The sequence below is a fragment of the Osmerus mordax genome, chromosome 15, assembly GCF_038355195.1.
Source record: "Osmerus mordax isolate fOsmMor3 chromosome 15, fOsmMor3.pri, whole genome shotgun sequence".
In the NCBI taxonomy this organism is placed as follows: Eukaryota; Metazoa; Chordata; class Actinopteri; order Osmeriformes; family Osmeridae; genus Osmerus; species Osmerus mordax.
The window spans coordinates 12,515,532-12,531,665 of record NC_090064.1 but is presented as its reverse complement, the minus strand read 5'-3'; the positions used below and the strand labels follow the sequence as shown (position 1 = coordinate 12,531,665).

The following is a 16,134-nucleotide window of genomic DNA, read 5'->3' as shown; positions in this document are numbered from 1 at the left end:
ATGCCTGTCTATTCTTATATTACTGTTTCTGTCGAAAACCCGGAAACAATCTTCAGTTACTAAACAGCACATAAGCCACACAAAGCAGAAACACAACCACAACACAGAAACCTTGAGCTAGCCATATCCCTCATCAGAGTCCAGATTTAGTGATAACTAAATCCAGAAAATAATTTTGAGCCTTCTGTAAAACACTTTTAGATGACATACTGTGCGTCAGTGAAACGCTTTTCAATACCTTACTGTAGTCAATCGTTAATCTTGATTGTTTCAAAATGTTGTAATTGAACTTGTCAGAAATGTAGGTGTTAATATAATCTAAGGCTCCACATGGAACCAAACCTGTTTAAACTTCTTCTGGTCTAAGAGGCTATTTCCTACTACCTTCAGATTCAGGGCCAAGCCTGTTAATTTTGGTTTATAGCTCCAACGGGGGGCCCTAATCTTCAATTTCCATGATCACTTCATTCTGTAAAAGCTTGTAAAATACAGCTCAAGCTAGAAAGAGGGATTTTTTTATTAGGGTGTTTGCCACAAAATAAAATATAACCTACTTATAAGACGGCACTTTCCTTTATATGCTCCAGTGTAGGCGATTGCGTAGCTTGCCTGAGTGGCTAGTTATTAAAGTGAAATATACAAACATAAAGCACCTATTCATCTGATAATGTTCCAAACAATGTTTTTATTTCAAGGTTACTTCACCAGTGATGTCTACCAAGGATAACGACACGTTTTGATAAGCAAAGGGGCGTCAGCTTTTATACGGCCGTTGACGTCAAGTCTGAGTCTTCCTTGGCTTGATTGTCTTCTTCAATCTATTAGACAGCAGGTCTTGTACTAAAACAGCTCAAGAATAGATCATCATCATAGATCATCGAAAAAATATTTCACAACAGAAGAAAAAGCATAGAATAGAAAAACATTTAGACTTTTTGATCAGACATTTTATTCTTGTGATCTTCGTCAGATGTTTATAAACATCACATTTGTAATAAAGTTAATTTTGGTCAACCTGTAAAATCACTTTATTAACTGTATGCACTATTGCACGAACAGCGTATTCAGCAATTTTTTTACAATGTTTTCTCATATTAGCCAAGTAGCCAGTGGTCAGTGTCAAATGCCTCTGCTTTGCCGGGATGGTTGAAATGCACCTGTATTTTTGTATAATGTACCATGAGTATAAGCATATCACATACTAAGGCTAATACTACAACCCTCGTTTTATTCTATGGTTTTCCTTACAAAGCCTTAATGAAGGTCCTCCTAAGCCTTTGAAAAGTCTTCACAAACTATAATTCAATCCGAGTGGCAACGATGCGTTTCTATAGCCACTGCTAAACTGTGGCACTGAAGCCAGGCCCTCGCTGTAATGGTTCCCTTTATTAATGCTACAGGTGAATAGTCTGATTAGGTTGATTAGCAGAACTGTTCTAGGCGGGATCTCGCACGGTACTCATGCCTCCGTTCCCCCTAGACCGCACTCTTAACCTCAATCAGATCGGCCGACATCATGCTGAGTAAATGTACGCAAACGAAAGACTTGTGGGAAAAATATTAGATTTTTCGGGTTGGAAAAAGTCCTAATCAACAATCACTTCAAAAATCAAATCCCATTGTGCTGTGTTGATATGGCTAGAGGACAGTCTTGTATATTAGCGTAGATGAACAAGGACTGTTTTAAAGTTCTGGCTGGGGGTTGCCAGAATGCTGAATTTCAGAAAGATAATGGAACACAATAGTGAAGAACAACATACACTACTTCTAGTGCTTCCCTCGCCTTCCTGTTTAGTCAACATCCTTCACCACCCAACATCAGCTTATATTGTTCTACATTGTCCTACATAATAGTATATAATTTGTCAAATTGTTCTCTGTTATGGGAGGTCTAAAACCCTTCCCACTTGTTGGGATGATGTCAATCAGTGACCGGAAAGATGAATGACACCTTAAAAGTGTTGACTTGATTTATTAGAGCGAGCTCGGATCAATCAACCATCAACATATGAGTGGAGCTAGTTCAGGCACGGCACTCGGGCAGCGCGCGTCATCCGCTCATTAACCACACCTGTGTAGCCAGCACAAGCCCATTGGGCCACGTCAGATAAGACGGCCTTAAAAGGCCACGCGGATACGCACACACTCACCCCTGGTTGCTGTATGATCTGTGCTGCTGCCACCCTCCACCATCCCCTTCTCCCCCATGCTGTCTGTATGTTCTATCATCAGGGGGATTATATCTCTATTTCTCCCTGCCTCATATGTCATGTATGTATGTGTCGCATCGAGGAGGCAGGGAGTGCTTCCCTTAGATCATCCACTCCGCCAAAGTCAAACCTATTTCCATGTCATGGTTATCAATAAATGGTCAAATGTAATACGGGACTGTTTTGACTGAACTAGCACTTGGTGGTTGAATGAAGGAAGTGGGTTGGTTAAAGAGTGGCTAATATACACTGGAGTACAGTTTGAACATAGGTTCCATAGAATATTTCCTTACTGGGCACAGAATGTAGTCAGCATATTTGGATTCTTGAAAGGTCATACCTGACAGTATCATAACTCATTAATGCCTTGTCTAATAAGTTCTCCTCCCTTGCTCCTGTCTGTCTCTATCAAGAGAGGCCCCAAGTTATATATGGACCTTGTGGAAAGTCCCCCAGGTGACCTCTTGACCATATACAGACTAAAGCCCTTCTCACACAGAAACTGCACATCCACACTATAACTCTCACCAGGTATGATGTTGTCTTGTAAACTAAAAAGCCCCCTCTGTTTCACAGGGACCATGGTGGTCCAAGTGGCAGCCACTGACGCAGACGACCCCACCTATGGGAACAGTGCCAGAGTGGTGTACAGCATCATCCATGGCCAGCCGTACTTCTCTGTGGAGCCTAAGACTGGTAGGTGCAGCAGTGATGACCTCTAAGCAATGGATTTTTGGGGGGGTGATTTTCTTCCAGGGGAGAAGCCTGACATTCTACTTAGTCTGGTTTCTTGTATGTTTATCTCGAGGGCCACAGTGGGAGTGCACCCATTTCCAAGCCCTGTAGATAGAACTTCCAGCTTAATTATGACTCCAGGCTAGCTTCATTTCCATCCCTGATCGACAGTATTGATGTTGTGAAGTCATGTCCTGAGTTTACAGTTTGGAGATCTAGTACTGCAGCACTGCTGTCGGTGGTTTATTAATTACAGGTCTGTTTGGCTTCTGGACATACTCAAGAACACCTGCTGAACTGTTGTCTTGACACTTTTGCATTTTTCCAAACTCAGTCAAGCTGTTTTTTAACACCTGGCTTCTTTAGTAAAAATATTTCCCCAGAAAGCATTGTGGTGCCATTTATTGTATCTATTTTTTTTTTTTTTACCATGGTTGCTATTTGAAAGCAGGGTCTTTGTTCCTTGGTGCAAAGTGTGGAAAATGCTTTTTCAAAATGCCCAAGTGCTTCTCTCCAGGTATTAAAGAAACATGAGGTTGGGAAACAACTCTAGGGGTGATAAAAAATATGAGTTGGTTTTAAGACTCTTGGGGTGGTTGGTGTATAGTGTATGCTGGTGTGTACAGCTGTTGTCCTCCCCCCCCCCCTATATCTTCCTCCCTGGCTCATTAGCCACTGTCCCGCTGCGGCTTGTCTGCCTCATGCAAAGCACTCTGAGAAGAAAACTATGAAAATATGGGCCATCCCATAATATTTGGCACCTCACACACCAGAGATCTGACCGCATGCTGGGGTTGTATAACAACTGTTCCGCCACTAAGACAATTACTGTGTTGCAGCATTGATGAACCATCATTGCTACACGGACCTCTTGTTGAGTGAATCCTTGAGATTATTATTACTCACCTGCAGATGAGTTCTCATGCACTAAACACTTTTAATAAGCTTTTAATGCTTTATATCAAGTGCACTGTATTACTATGTAATTAACTTGTGTTCCTGTCCAGTACGCAGCATAGTTACATGGCATAGACAAAGGTAAAGTGTTATTTTGTTTTGTGTTTGGGCCTGAAGTTTAAAGGCTAGGTCTACTTTTAGAATAACAGATACTAGTCAGAGAAAACTTTTAACTGTATTTGAAGAAAGGCTTATGACTGACTCATAATAATGAAGTGAAACCTTATTAAAGTAAAACCACTTCTTGTAATTAGCTTAAGTTTTCCATTAGCTCATGAGTCACTATTATAATTACATAGTTCTATATGCTATTGTAGGTGGCCTTCCCATTCTGTTGATTCTTTGACTTGCAAACACATTAGTTGATAGCAGAATATCGTAGTTAGGGACTGTTTCGTCATACGGCCTGCTGTGAGGCCATTCATTATACTGATTTGAACACTTTAATGGTTCTTTTCAATGATCTTTATCTAAGTAACATATATCAATTTAGCTCAGCAATGACCCTCAAGTGAAACCCCTTGACGTCTATACCAGCTGGAGTGAAGGTGTATGTTCATGTTAAGTGATGTTTCACCAGCATGTCTTCCTCACAAAGACCCATTACTCTCCCAGAGTGGCTACACTAACTGATGAATGCTTCAAGGAACTTCTCTTCAAGGAAGCTCTTCACATACTTTTCATTTTATTAGCTGAGTAGGATTCAATAAATGATTACAGCTTAAGTGCTCAACCTGTGCTTGTTATTAGTAATGCACGTTTAGTAAGCATACCCTTTTTATGTTTACATTTTACATTTACATTTTAGTCATTTAGCAGACGCTCTTATCCAGAGCGACTTACAGTAAGTAAGTCCCTCGGGGGGGAATGTCCCCCCCGAGGCAAGTAGGGTGAAGTGCCTTGCCCAAGGACACAACGTCATTTTGCACGGGCGGGGAACCGAACCAGCAACCTTCTGATTAATAGCCCGACTCCCTGACCGCGCAGCTATCTGACCCGCCTCATGTTTCCAATCAATTGAAAGGTGCTATGAGAAGAATGAGAATTCTAACAGTCAAACCATTGGATAATTTATTTGTCCTTTTAAATGGAAGGAGTACATAACCAATGTACTTTGTGCTACGCTTATCTTCCCATGATCCTCGATATTCCACATTGGAATATCGAGGAGAGACTCACTACCATACCGCACGGTCAGTTAAGTGATTGAAAAGTAGTGGGCAGGGAGCTGGACGTGAGACCTGGAGTTTGGGTGTGTGGGTGTGTGGGTGGCACCCTGTCTCACATTGGTCCAGCAAGTCTCTTTACTGGGTTTCTTAATCCCAAATTGAATCCGCAAGGTGCCCTTGGGATGGATGCTTAATCCCAAATAGCTCCAATAACTTCCAGGCGGTAAACGTAATGAATAATGTTGTGAACAAAATACACAGGTTGCCCTTAGTAACCTTGTTTGCCTCCATTTTGCGATGCGGGAACTCGTGCAACAGAAGCCCACATTAGTGGCAAAAGGTGAAATTACAATGTACGCACTGGTCGCTGCTTGATAATTGATGAAAAACACTGAAGAATGAAACGGTGTGTGTCATGACACACACTCAGAGGCACACACACACACATACACACAAACACAATTTTGAGGCAGATATGCCCAGTGAAGCATATCAGCCTGGATAGAAATGCCTACCTTTCCACAGACACTGCACGTCCCAAATGATGAGCGGGAGCAAAAAAAGCCTGATGCCCGAGTGAGGATTAATGATGTTTTGAGGGGTTATTTAAGACGGAGACTGCGTGTGTCTCCATGTGACGTACACGGCACTACTGAGATGACAGCCTTTCTAGATCCAGCCTCATCTCGTCTGTCTGCCTGTCACTAGAAAGGAGATCATTTAATTAAAGATAAAAACACGCTCAAATAAATGAAAAGGCCAAATCGGGTCTATTTTCCAGGTGCTCCGTCAGCTCATTGTGTATCAAGCCAGGGGACGGTGTGGACACCTGTAATCCCATTCTGATTAAGATATTGGCATGGCCTTTAGAGAGCTTTACGGTGGGGTGTCGTCTAATCTGTTCAAATCAGTTTTTTTTTTTGCTTGAACGCCACTCTTTGGAGCTGAGCGCCTCGTCCCTAGACTGGATCCTGCCTCTGCACGCTCCAGTGACTGGGAGACACTGCAGCAGTGGGCAGATAGGAAGATGACCTAACACCCTCCAGACTGGTACACTGCTCTGCTCTGTGTCTGAGGCCCTAATCAGACTGAAATTTGGAACGCCACTGGGTTGTTTGATATGCTTTCGAATTGTAGGATGGCTGTATTAGCTCCTTTCATTATCACATGAATCCTTCAGGTCAGTTGAGATGGCACACTTCACTACTCCACTTTGTACCTTTTTCATATATTTATGCAACAGTAGCTAGCCCTGGAGAGAGGGAACTCCTTCGAGGCAAGTGTAGCACAGCCAAGTCTGAAACTTCCCAAGTTAGCTCGGCAGGTTACAATTAAGAAGTTCCAAAAATTGGCTGTATTTGAAAGACAGGTCATCTTGGCATTCAATACAAACTACCAGGTGCCAGTTATTTCTTTCCATATGGTCTGTTTCCACGGTACCACAGGATCTTGTTCTATTTAAGTGGGCCACCTGGAGGTTCAGGAAAACACACTGCTCTTGTTTAAGTGTCCATCTCCCCTCTCTACTACCTCTCGTACAGCTGCCTGGACATAACAGCCAGGGGATTTCTCCAAAGCCCCCCCACCCCCCACCCCCATATCCCGACACACACACTTTTATTTCCTCTTCCAAAGACAAATGTCAGGGATGTAGGCTTTAGCAGGGAGCGTGGCCCACTCGTCTGCCGCCAGCGTCGGGGAGACAGCTAGATAAATGCGCGGCTACGGCGCGTCTGCCTCCCTCGCACCGGAGGCACCGGGAGTTGCGGCGCGGCGCGGGGCCGTGCCGCACTGGCAACAGAAGGATTTTAATCATCGGCTCTCCCCAGGAATGACACCAGCGAGGCGCGGGGTACAGAGATAGAGAGCAGAGGGGGGCCAGGCACCCAGCAGACAAACAACAGCCCTGAGAACATAGCCGCACGGATTAGCCATGTCTCTCTGTGAGAAATATGTGTGCTTCTGGCCAGGCGGGGGAGAAAACACATTGCCGTTTTTTTTCTTTTTCTTTCTTTCCTTCTTTTCTTTTTTTCTTCGGCGCCGGAATCAGGATTCATGGCATCATTAAACAAGACAATATCTCCCAGGCTCCTAACGCACAGAGCTGATATTAAATAAGTATATCAATTGTATGTGAAGCCCATCTTTGGTTAGTGGGATCATTCATTTGTCTCTCTCTCACTGCCGGATGCACACCCTCAACAACTCTTCTGCTGGCTTGATCTCAAGTTTGAGCCTGTTTAGTTGCTGGAGTTGTTGTTGTTTAAATACCAACCATTAGGCAACTTTTCTCTGGCAGCCTTTACCCGAATTTTTAAAAGACTGCTCTTTCAACCTCTCTTTCACTCTCTTGTTTTTGTCCCTATGGTGATGCTGTGTGAAGTTGAAAGGAGATAAAGCTGTGTTCATTTTGTACCTTACCGGGATTGAGGAACCTCAGTTGGAGTGAAGAGTTGAAGCATGCTCTCTCATGCGTGTCAGTAAACAGGGTTCACAGGTGTCACAACAGCCGACACTGTTGATGCTCTTTAATTGGCTGCGAGGTTGCTCTGTGGAGGAAACATCTCCCTCCCAAAAAACAAGGGATGAATAGATGGATGGAAGGAAGGAAGGAAGGAAGGAAGGAAGGATGGATGAAGGAAGGAAGGAAGGAAGGAAGGAAGGAAGGAAGGAAGGAAGGAAGGAAGGAAGGAAGGAAGGAAGGAAGGAAGGAAGGAAGGAAGGAAGGAAGGAGAGGATGGCTGCTACAGCAGTTGAGGGCTGCAGCTGCACATCCACACAGACCTACTGTAGACAGATGCTTTGATAAATCACATGAAGGGTGCTGGCTTTAAAAATAACCCCACTCCTGGCCTGACATGTTGTGACTCCTTGTCCTGAAAGAGCAAGCAGAGCAGTACGCAGGCAGCTGAGCCTTCACCCTGCATCTCAGCCCCCTTGCTGTTTATTAGCTTCAGCCATATGGAAATGACACGCTTTTGAGGACAGCGACAACACTGCTTTATTGACAGTTGTTATCCAGTAGCTGGCATGTGACAAAGGCCTTGGATAAAAAAGGCGGACAGCTCGCTCTAATTTCTCTAATTGAACGATTTAGTTAGGCTGGCCAATAACACTTTTCAGCTTGAGGGCTTTAATGGTATTGATAAAGACAGACAGAGAGAGAAAATGAAACACTTAATAGGATGGTTTATTTTGCTAGCACAACACAGGTCTCTTGTCAAGATAACCAGGTACTTTGGCTCCTTGTTCCTCTTCAAGCATTTAGACCTCATTTAAGAGATTTATTTGTCCTTCTTTCAGGGTATCCAGTTTGTTTCAATTACAAAACCTTGTGAAAGTGTTGCATTTTCAGGGTATTTCCTTTTGAACTGCAAATGAGTTGGTCCATTTTAGGATACGACCATCAGAGGTCTGAATAAATATGCCTTTTCAGATTTTTTTTCCTCCAAATTACATAATCTTTTGGAAATGATTCATAGCATACCTACCAAAATCCCAACATCAGAAGTGGCTATGAGCCTTCTGCTGTGGATAATACAACACTCCTCTACTCACCTTTATTGTCTTAGAAGAAAATTAACCTTCATCAAATCAACCCAAATGCTCTATATCTTACCTGGTTACGATTAAATTTATTCATTTAGCAAACGCTTTTATCCAAAGCAATTTCCAGGAGAAAGCTTTACAAAAGTGCATAGGTCAATGATCATAAACAACGAGATGCAATCCAAATCATTGCGGGTAGCCAAAACATGAAGCATACATTGTGAAAAGCAAATAAGTGCCAATGGGAAGAAACATAAGAGCATGTAGTTAAACAAATTGCAAATTAAACAACATGAACCTCAAAAGTGCAAGAGTGTACCTGTAGGAAAGCAAGCAACAATAATATAATTCACAGCGAGTACAAGTAGTTAAATCAGCTACAACTAACCAATAAGTGCAACAAGTATATCTGGTAATATAAGTAATATATCTGGTTGTCCTCATATTTTGCTCTGTGGACTCAGACACCCAAAAATACTAAATCTTTGCTAAGTCTTTACTGAAAAGAAATTCAACTTTGCCCATTTTGATAATGACTTTAGTCACATTCCTATTTACCAGCCAGATGGTCAATTATGATAGTTTTTTATGGCTCCTTTTGGACTTTTTCCATTGAAAATAATCTCAGACATAGTAATTCTGGAAACCTTAAAGATCAAAACAGCTGTACATACAACTTCAATCACAGAAATCCTTACTGGGGTCCAATACAATTTTTCCTAAGATTCTGAAAAAGGATAAAAGTTAAATAGAGCAAAAACAACTGTGATTCATTTCGACAGGAACTCTGATTTGTATTGTGAGTTATTTAATGGGTAATCCTTCATGTTCTGCAGGACTCCCCAATAAGTGCTTTTAATGAATGAAACAGAAATGTGTTGTAAGCCATTAACTCTGAAAGCAACAGCAATTCCACAAGAGGGATAAGGACAATTTATTGCATAAACGCTTTGTAGTAATTTAGTGGGATTATTTTGATTGCCATCTTTTGAATTGGGGAGATAACATTTTGATTTCCTTTTCATTAGTTGGGATATTATTTCAAAAGCAATCAAAGAAGTGTGTGTGTGTGTGTGTGCATGTAAATGTGTGTGTTTACTTCTCTCTAACTTAACAAGATTTCTCTCTCTCTCTCTCTCTCTCTCTCTCTGTCTCTCTCTCTCTCTCTCTATCGTTGTTTCCCTCTCTGTCGTTATCTCTCTCTCTCGTTATCTCTCTCTCTCTCCAGGCATAATCAGGACAGCTCTGCCCAACATGGATCGTGAGACCCGGGACCAGTATGTTCTAGTCATCCAGGCCAAGGACATGGTGGGGCAGATGGGTGGTCTGTCGGGCACGACCTCCGTCACCGTCACACTCACAGATGTCAATGACAACCCACCACGCTTCTCACACAGTAAGATCCAGACATTTACAGTATTACCCTCTCTCCTCATTAGGCCTTTTGCTGTCTCTCTCTCTCTCTCTCTCTCTCTCTGTCTCTCTCTCTCTCTCTCTCTCTCTCTCTCTCTCTCTCTCTCTCTCTCTCTCTCTCTCTCTCTCTCTCTCTCTCTCACTCTCCCCCCCATTAGCTCTTTGGTCTATGTGTTTGTCTGTGTGTGCATGCAAGTCTGTTCGTCTGTCTGTCTGTCTGTTCATATGTCTGTCTGCCTGTCTATATGTCTATCCGTCACTATGGTTTCTCAGATTCCTGTGGACCTCATCTGACTGTTCACTCTAACTGACCTTGACAAGAGGTTGTCAGGAAGCTTTGACAAGAAGTAGACAGCATACATGCACTACATGGTATGAGGAGCACATGTATCGTTAGAGCAAGACTAAGACACCCCTCAAACACAGTTCATCCTTTGAAGTGTGCCCTATGTGTAATATTCCCTTCAACCCTTCAACCTTTTTCCAATCTTATCTATTTGCTGGAGTGTTTTCAGCACTTTTTCCATGGGTAGACTTTCAATGCAGTCACCCAGGGGTGTATGCACCTCTGCCCCCACCCACCCGCCTCCCTCATCGCCCAACCACCCACATCCCCACCCCCTCCCCACAGTATCTTCCCCTTGCCCCCTCTCATGGTCAGAGAGGGGTGGCAGCAGTGCAGGTGGATAAGCTAGGATCAATCAGGCTACTTTTTTTGTCATCAGCCTATTTCACGGACTGCTAATGGGTTCCAGGGCTGGCTTGGGGATTCAAAGGGGCGAGGTGCTTCCCATGATAATCGCTTTACTACTGATAGCCCTCACTGAACAACTGACCTGCTGCTGCCTCTCTCCCTGCCTCTCTCCCTGCCTCTCTCCCTGCCTCTCTTCCTGCCTCTCTTCCTGCCTCTTTCTATCTGGCTTCTTCCGAGACCTATCTTCTTTCCTCCTTGTCTCCCTGCATCCTCCCTCCTTCCCAACCTGCCTTTCTGTCTCCCTGCCTCCCTACCTCTCTCTCTCCATCCCTCTCTCCTTCCTTGCCTGTCTGCCTGCCTGCCTGCAGCACTCACCGCTGGACTGCATTGAAGTCAAGTCAATTTGCAGGACCCCGGGGGGTGAGGCAGGTTCAACGTTTCGCACAACAAGTCGTCAATGATGCTTTAACCCAGCACCATCACGCTGGGAAGAAAGAGGCTTTAGAAGAGTGCAGCCCCCGATGCATCTCTCTCCCCCCCCCCCCTCCACCGTCCTTACGGGGTTATAGGTCAGAATCGATAGAGCATTACAGTGCATCTCAACTGATAGACTGTAGTGGCGATATCACTTTCTCTCCCTCTTTTTCTCTTTCTATCTCTCGGATGAAAGGATAGAGAAGGAAAGACAAGGGTGAGGGCATGGGGGGGGGGGTGAAGGGGGAGAGAACGGAATTGGGGGGGAAGAAGACAAGCGCACAGGTTGAAAATAGAGGTTGGAAAGCAATTTTTGGGGGAGGTGTAGGGTGGGGTCCGGGGGGTCTTTTAAGGAACCGCTATTCCACGGCGAATTAAAAAGCCATTACAGAGATTACACGGACGCAAACAGTGTCAGGCTCATTAGCATTTAGACGGCGAGGGAGGGATCTACTGGGGTGGGGAACACGGAACATTCTAGTAATGAGCTTCACCATGATGATTGGGAAGATTATGATTATGAATATGATTCCTTTATTCTTATGAGAGGGCTTTAACATCAGAAGGTGCAGACAAAAGCTGTGGGAACATTTGGTCATTTTTTTGTTGCGTTTAATAGAATCTTACAGTGGACATTTCATCCAATGAAACATTATTACTCTGGAATCATTGATTTGTATTGTTCTTGGTCTAAAATATATTCCATGGATATTCATATTATTCCGAGAATTTTCAGGGGCGCTCAGATAGTGTTCATTTGGATGTGAATGCATACCATTGTCACTAAAACTAAATTGTACTAAAAGCTGATTCAAAAGGTTGTTAAAAAGATGCTGAATTACAGTTGTCATTGAATTATGGAAGGTCTCACACATTTTTTACTGTATATACTTTTATTATTAATCTCATTTCTGTTTAGTTCTTTTGGAAGAGATACAGCTCTTGTCACTTACATCTGTCCCCAAGTGTGTATGGCAATGTAACACTGAATTCTGAGAGAGCTGCTGAACATAGCTGAGGTGTATGAATCTGTAACTTTAATCTCTTTTTCTCCTCTCCTCTCCTTCAGAGAGCTACCAGTACACAGTACAGGAGTCCCTCCCTGTGGCGTCCGTGGTGGCAAAGATCAAGGCGGTGGACGCAGACATCGGCAGTAATGCTGAGATGGACTACAAGATAACGGACGGCGACGGCCCGGGCTTGTTCAACATCACCACGGACGAGGACACCCAGGAAGGAGTCATCCTTCTCCTCAGGGTACAAACACCTTTTCCTTCCACATCTGTCACACCTCCTCTCTAGTTCTTCAGTCTCCTGTGGGCGAGCGAGGGGCCACACCCTGGACTGAGAAAGGAACCAACACACTTCTGGAGTTGCGTTGATTCTGTGTGAATGTGTGGTGTCCAGTCAATCATTTCTACTGGTGCTGGTAATCAATTTATTTTTATTTATTTATTTATTTTACGTTTTTCTGTTGTTGCTTCTTGTTTTTCAAAGGGTTGGACGGGTCTTCTCAGTGTTTTGACATTTTGTTCTCCTCAGTTGAGAGACTATTGTTAGCTATCTGACACTATTGTCAGGGAAAACATAGCATCTATTGTGTGTTTACTGAACTGCTGCTTAGTCCCTGACTTTAAAACAGAGAGGCTAGTCTCAGACAATGAATGTGTCACAATGTTCTTCTGCATTGGCCACAAAATTCAAGAGTCCAATAATCCAAACACATACGTATGAACATTTTATGTCAACACTTTCTCAAAAAATGCCTTTGACAATAATATGTGCCTTTTCTTGCAATCAATAGTTTGCCTTCACACCACCACAGTAAGTCAATATAAAAACGTCTGGATGAAAGATGTCTTTGGTGGGTTCTGATCATGTGCAAGTCAAGGTTACCTAGAAGCTTTGGATTCTACAGTCAACATCATTCTTATTTGTTCATATATATTTTTCTTTCTGTTTTCAAGTGTGAGTGCATCTCTAGACCACGAAAATGCTAAACACACAGACGTGCTTTTATGACATTGTCCTTCCAGTCTACTGCAAATAGTGCCATTAAGCTGCACTCTGAACTGTCCAATCAGTGGGTAGCATAATGGGAAGTCAGTGAATGGATCGCTTGGGAGCCAATCATGTCCTCCCTTACGCTTTCATTTGATCAGGTATAAATATTCCTCCAGGGACAGTTGTGAGCTTTTATGGGCCCCTTAATGATCTTTGCGTATAACAATATAGAGACAATGGATCCAAAAAGGTTATATATGGTGAAGAATCTTCTATTGTCTTAAAACTCTACATGTGGCTGAGGGAAAAAAGAGAGAAGAGAAACGCGACTCTTTTCTCTTCCCCCCCATCTCAACGCCGTTTGCAGCCATTAGACTTCGAGACAAAGAGCAGCTTCTCCCTCCGTGTCGAGGCCACCAACCGGCACATCAACACCAACTTCCTGACCGCGGGTCCATTTAGTGACACCGCCACCGTCAAGGTGATCGTCGAAGATGTGAATGAGCCACCACTCTTCTCCTCACCACTCAGCAAGATGGTGGTATCTGAGGATGCCAGAGTGGGAACATCCATCGGGAGAGTGTCTGCTCATGACCCCGACAACTCCAACAGTGCCATCAGGTAATCACTGTACTTCAGGACTTGTGGAGTAACTCGCCATTACAGGCACCATCTCTCTGTTGTAACTGTTATTTTGATATGAAGTGCCTGACTTAATGTTTTGTCAAACAATCTAGAGGCAGTTGACTTTCCTTCAGCATAGTGGCCTAAGCAAAACATTCTACCTGTATACTAGCCCCCTGTGTTTCAACATATACTTTTCTACTATGTGCTCTTGACAAAAGACACCACCACTTAGAGAAGTACTACTCAGAACGCTAATTTGCTTATATTCAGGCTTTTCTTTTCATCCATAAGTGGATTTGTTCGTTTAACAGCGCCATGGCAGTTAGAGTTATCTACAAAACACCGAGACAGACAGCCCAGATCCCTAGATCCCTCGGTGACTGCCATGAACCCAGGCCAGATGGTGTGTGTATTCTGAGCACTGCAACATGAGCAAAAGTGAAATGCCATCTTCAACAGGAACAGAGCCTCCTGAGGGTCAATACTCACAACTTGTGCTTTGGCATTTCAACCACAAAACAAGCCCTCCAAGAGGCAATATGTGGAGTGTCTTTCACAAGACTCTTGCCCATTATGCATTAATTGAAAGAATATTGGGGCTGTATTCACGCCTGGACCGTGCGGATTATTCATAATCTTAATCAGAAAATCAAATTACTCCACCATTGTGGTTGCAAATTGCTTCTTTTTCCTGTCGTTCCCTGCTATCAGCTTCTGCAGTTCATGCCTTTACTTCTGTTGAAATTAACATTATTGTGGAACTAATATGCAACCCTGAGTCAAATTACATTGAATAATACCCCTTGGATATAGGCAAATTGAAGATGTCATTTTCTCCACAGAAATGCGAGCCACGCAGTGCCTAAATGGTGTTTGTTTTGTATTCAGGAACTTATAAAAGTGGATGTAGATCAGTTTCCATCACAATTAAAAGTTTTTTCCCTGACAACCCACACACATTCTGCTAATCTGAAATGAAATAATGACACTGAATATTAGGTTGCACCTGGACTTGATGATGATGAGATAATAGCCCGAGAAACTAGCAGGAATCAGAAATGATAGAGAATAAACCATGATGGTGCATGTTAATACAATCCACTAATGGTGCTGATGAACTGGATCCAAAAATGTTCTCCAAATTGTATATTTGGCTCATGTTTTAAAGGATAAAAGGGATTATTGATCTAAATATTGTTCAGAAGGTGATTCTGGGATTATTAAATCAATAGTTTTGTGCTCAAGCCACATTTTTCATACACTCTTAGAAAAAAGAACACGTTCTTTAAGTTCTCTGATAACACTGGCTTACTTTCAGTTGAACCATTATTTATTTTTTATATATAACCCCTTATTAGTTGTGCCTTTTTGTATAGAACCTTTGTTTGATTAGGCGGTTCTGCTTGCGACTCCAAATACATTGACATTAGTTTTTTCGAGGGTTATGTATTCTGTGGAACCCTTCATGATTCTACGGTAGAACCCAGTTTTGATGCTGACATGGTGTCTCTCCATCCTTCTCCAGGTACTCAATAGACAGGAACACAGACTTGGAGCGGTTCTTCAATGTGGACGCGCTCAGCGGGGTCATTAGCACTGCCAAACTCCTGGACAGAGAAGTCAACTCAGTCCACAACATAACCATCTTTGCAATGGAAAGCCGTAAGTCCAGAACAATCTGTCGGCCCTTTTCAATACATGAACCTCTTCTCGCCCTCGGCCCTAGTCACAGTTGTCAATTTGTGACTCCTCTGTGTCATCTGGTCTGGATGATTCCAGTCTCCTCATCCTGTCATACAGACAACTCAGTGTCCCATCCTCCCATCCCTCTGTCCCTCTGTCACCCCCCCCCCACCTCTGTGCTTACATTAATACGGGTAGGCGTGCGCCCAGGCATGGGGGTCATGCGGGGGCTGCTGGAGAATGTTAATTTGGAGGGGGAGGGAGAGGGGAGGTCGCCCTGACCTCCGGGTCTCCCTGAGCCGTAGTGTGTGCTAGGTTGGGAGGTGCTGACTAAGGCCGGGCCAGCTCACCCATTGGTGAACTATGCTAATGTGACGTGGCAAGGTGTCGCCGTGTTTCGCCTTTGACTCAACCCTTCTCCGCTTCAAGGACGAAAACTGCTCCTCTCTGTGTCTCTCCCCCACCGTGTTATTTGACAGCCATGCAAGCACACGTGTCGCTACCCAGACCATAAACACTCCAGGCACCTCTGTGTGCGTTAGAAAGGGCCTAATGTCGCAAGATCATCGATTCCCCTTCAATGCCTGTCTATTGGTCTAAATTAAGTCTTGTTTGTACC

At 43.5% G+C, this 16,134-nt stretch overlaps 1 protein-coding gene across 2 annotated transcripts in view; it reads left to right on the top strand.

Moving 5' to 3' along the window:
* Positions 1–16,134, top strand: part of LOC136957387 (cadherin-7-like) — a 49,436-nt gene that overhangs the window by 17,339 nt on the left and 15,963 nt on the right. The window contains exons 3-7 of one of the 2 annotated variants that reach the window (XM_067251274.1): positions 2,787–2,906; positions 9,849–10,016; positions 12,271–12,458; positions 13,573–13,826; positions 15,358–15,494. In XM_067251274.1, the coding sequence (XP_067107375.1) occupies positions 2,787–2,906; positions 9,849–10,016; positions 12,271–12,458; positions 13,573–13,826; positions 15,358–15,494 (867 nt within the window). The remainder of the gene's footprint in view (positions 1–2,786; positions 2,907–9,848; positions 10,017–12,270; positions 12,459–13,572; positions 13,827–15,357; positions 15,495–16,134) is intronic. The other variant, XM_067251275.1, reaches the window with a different exon arrangement.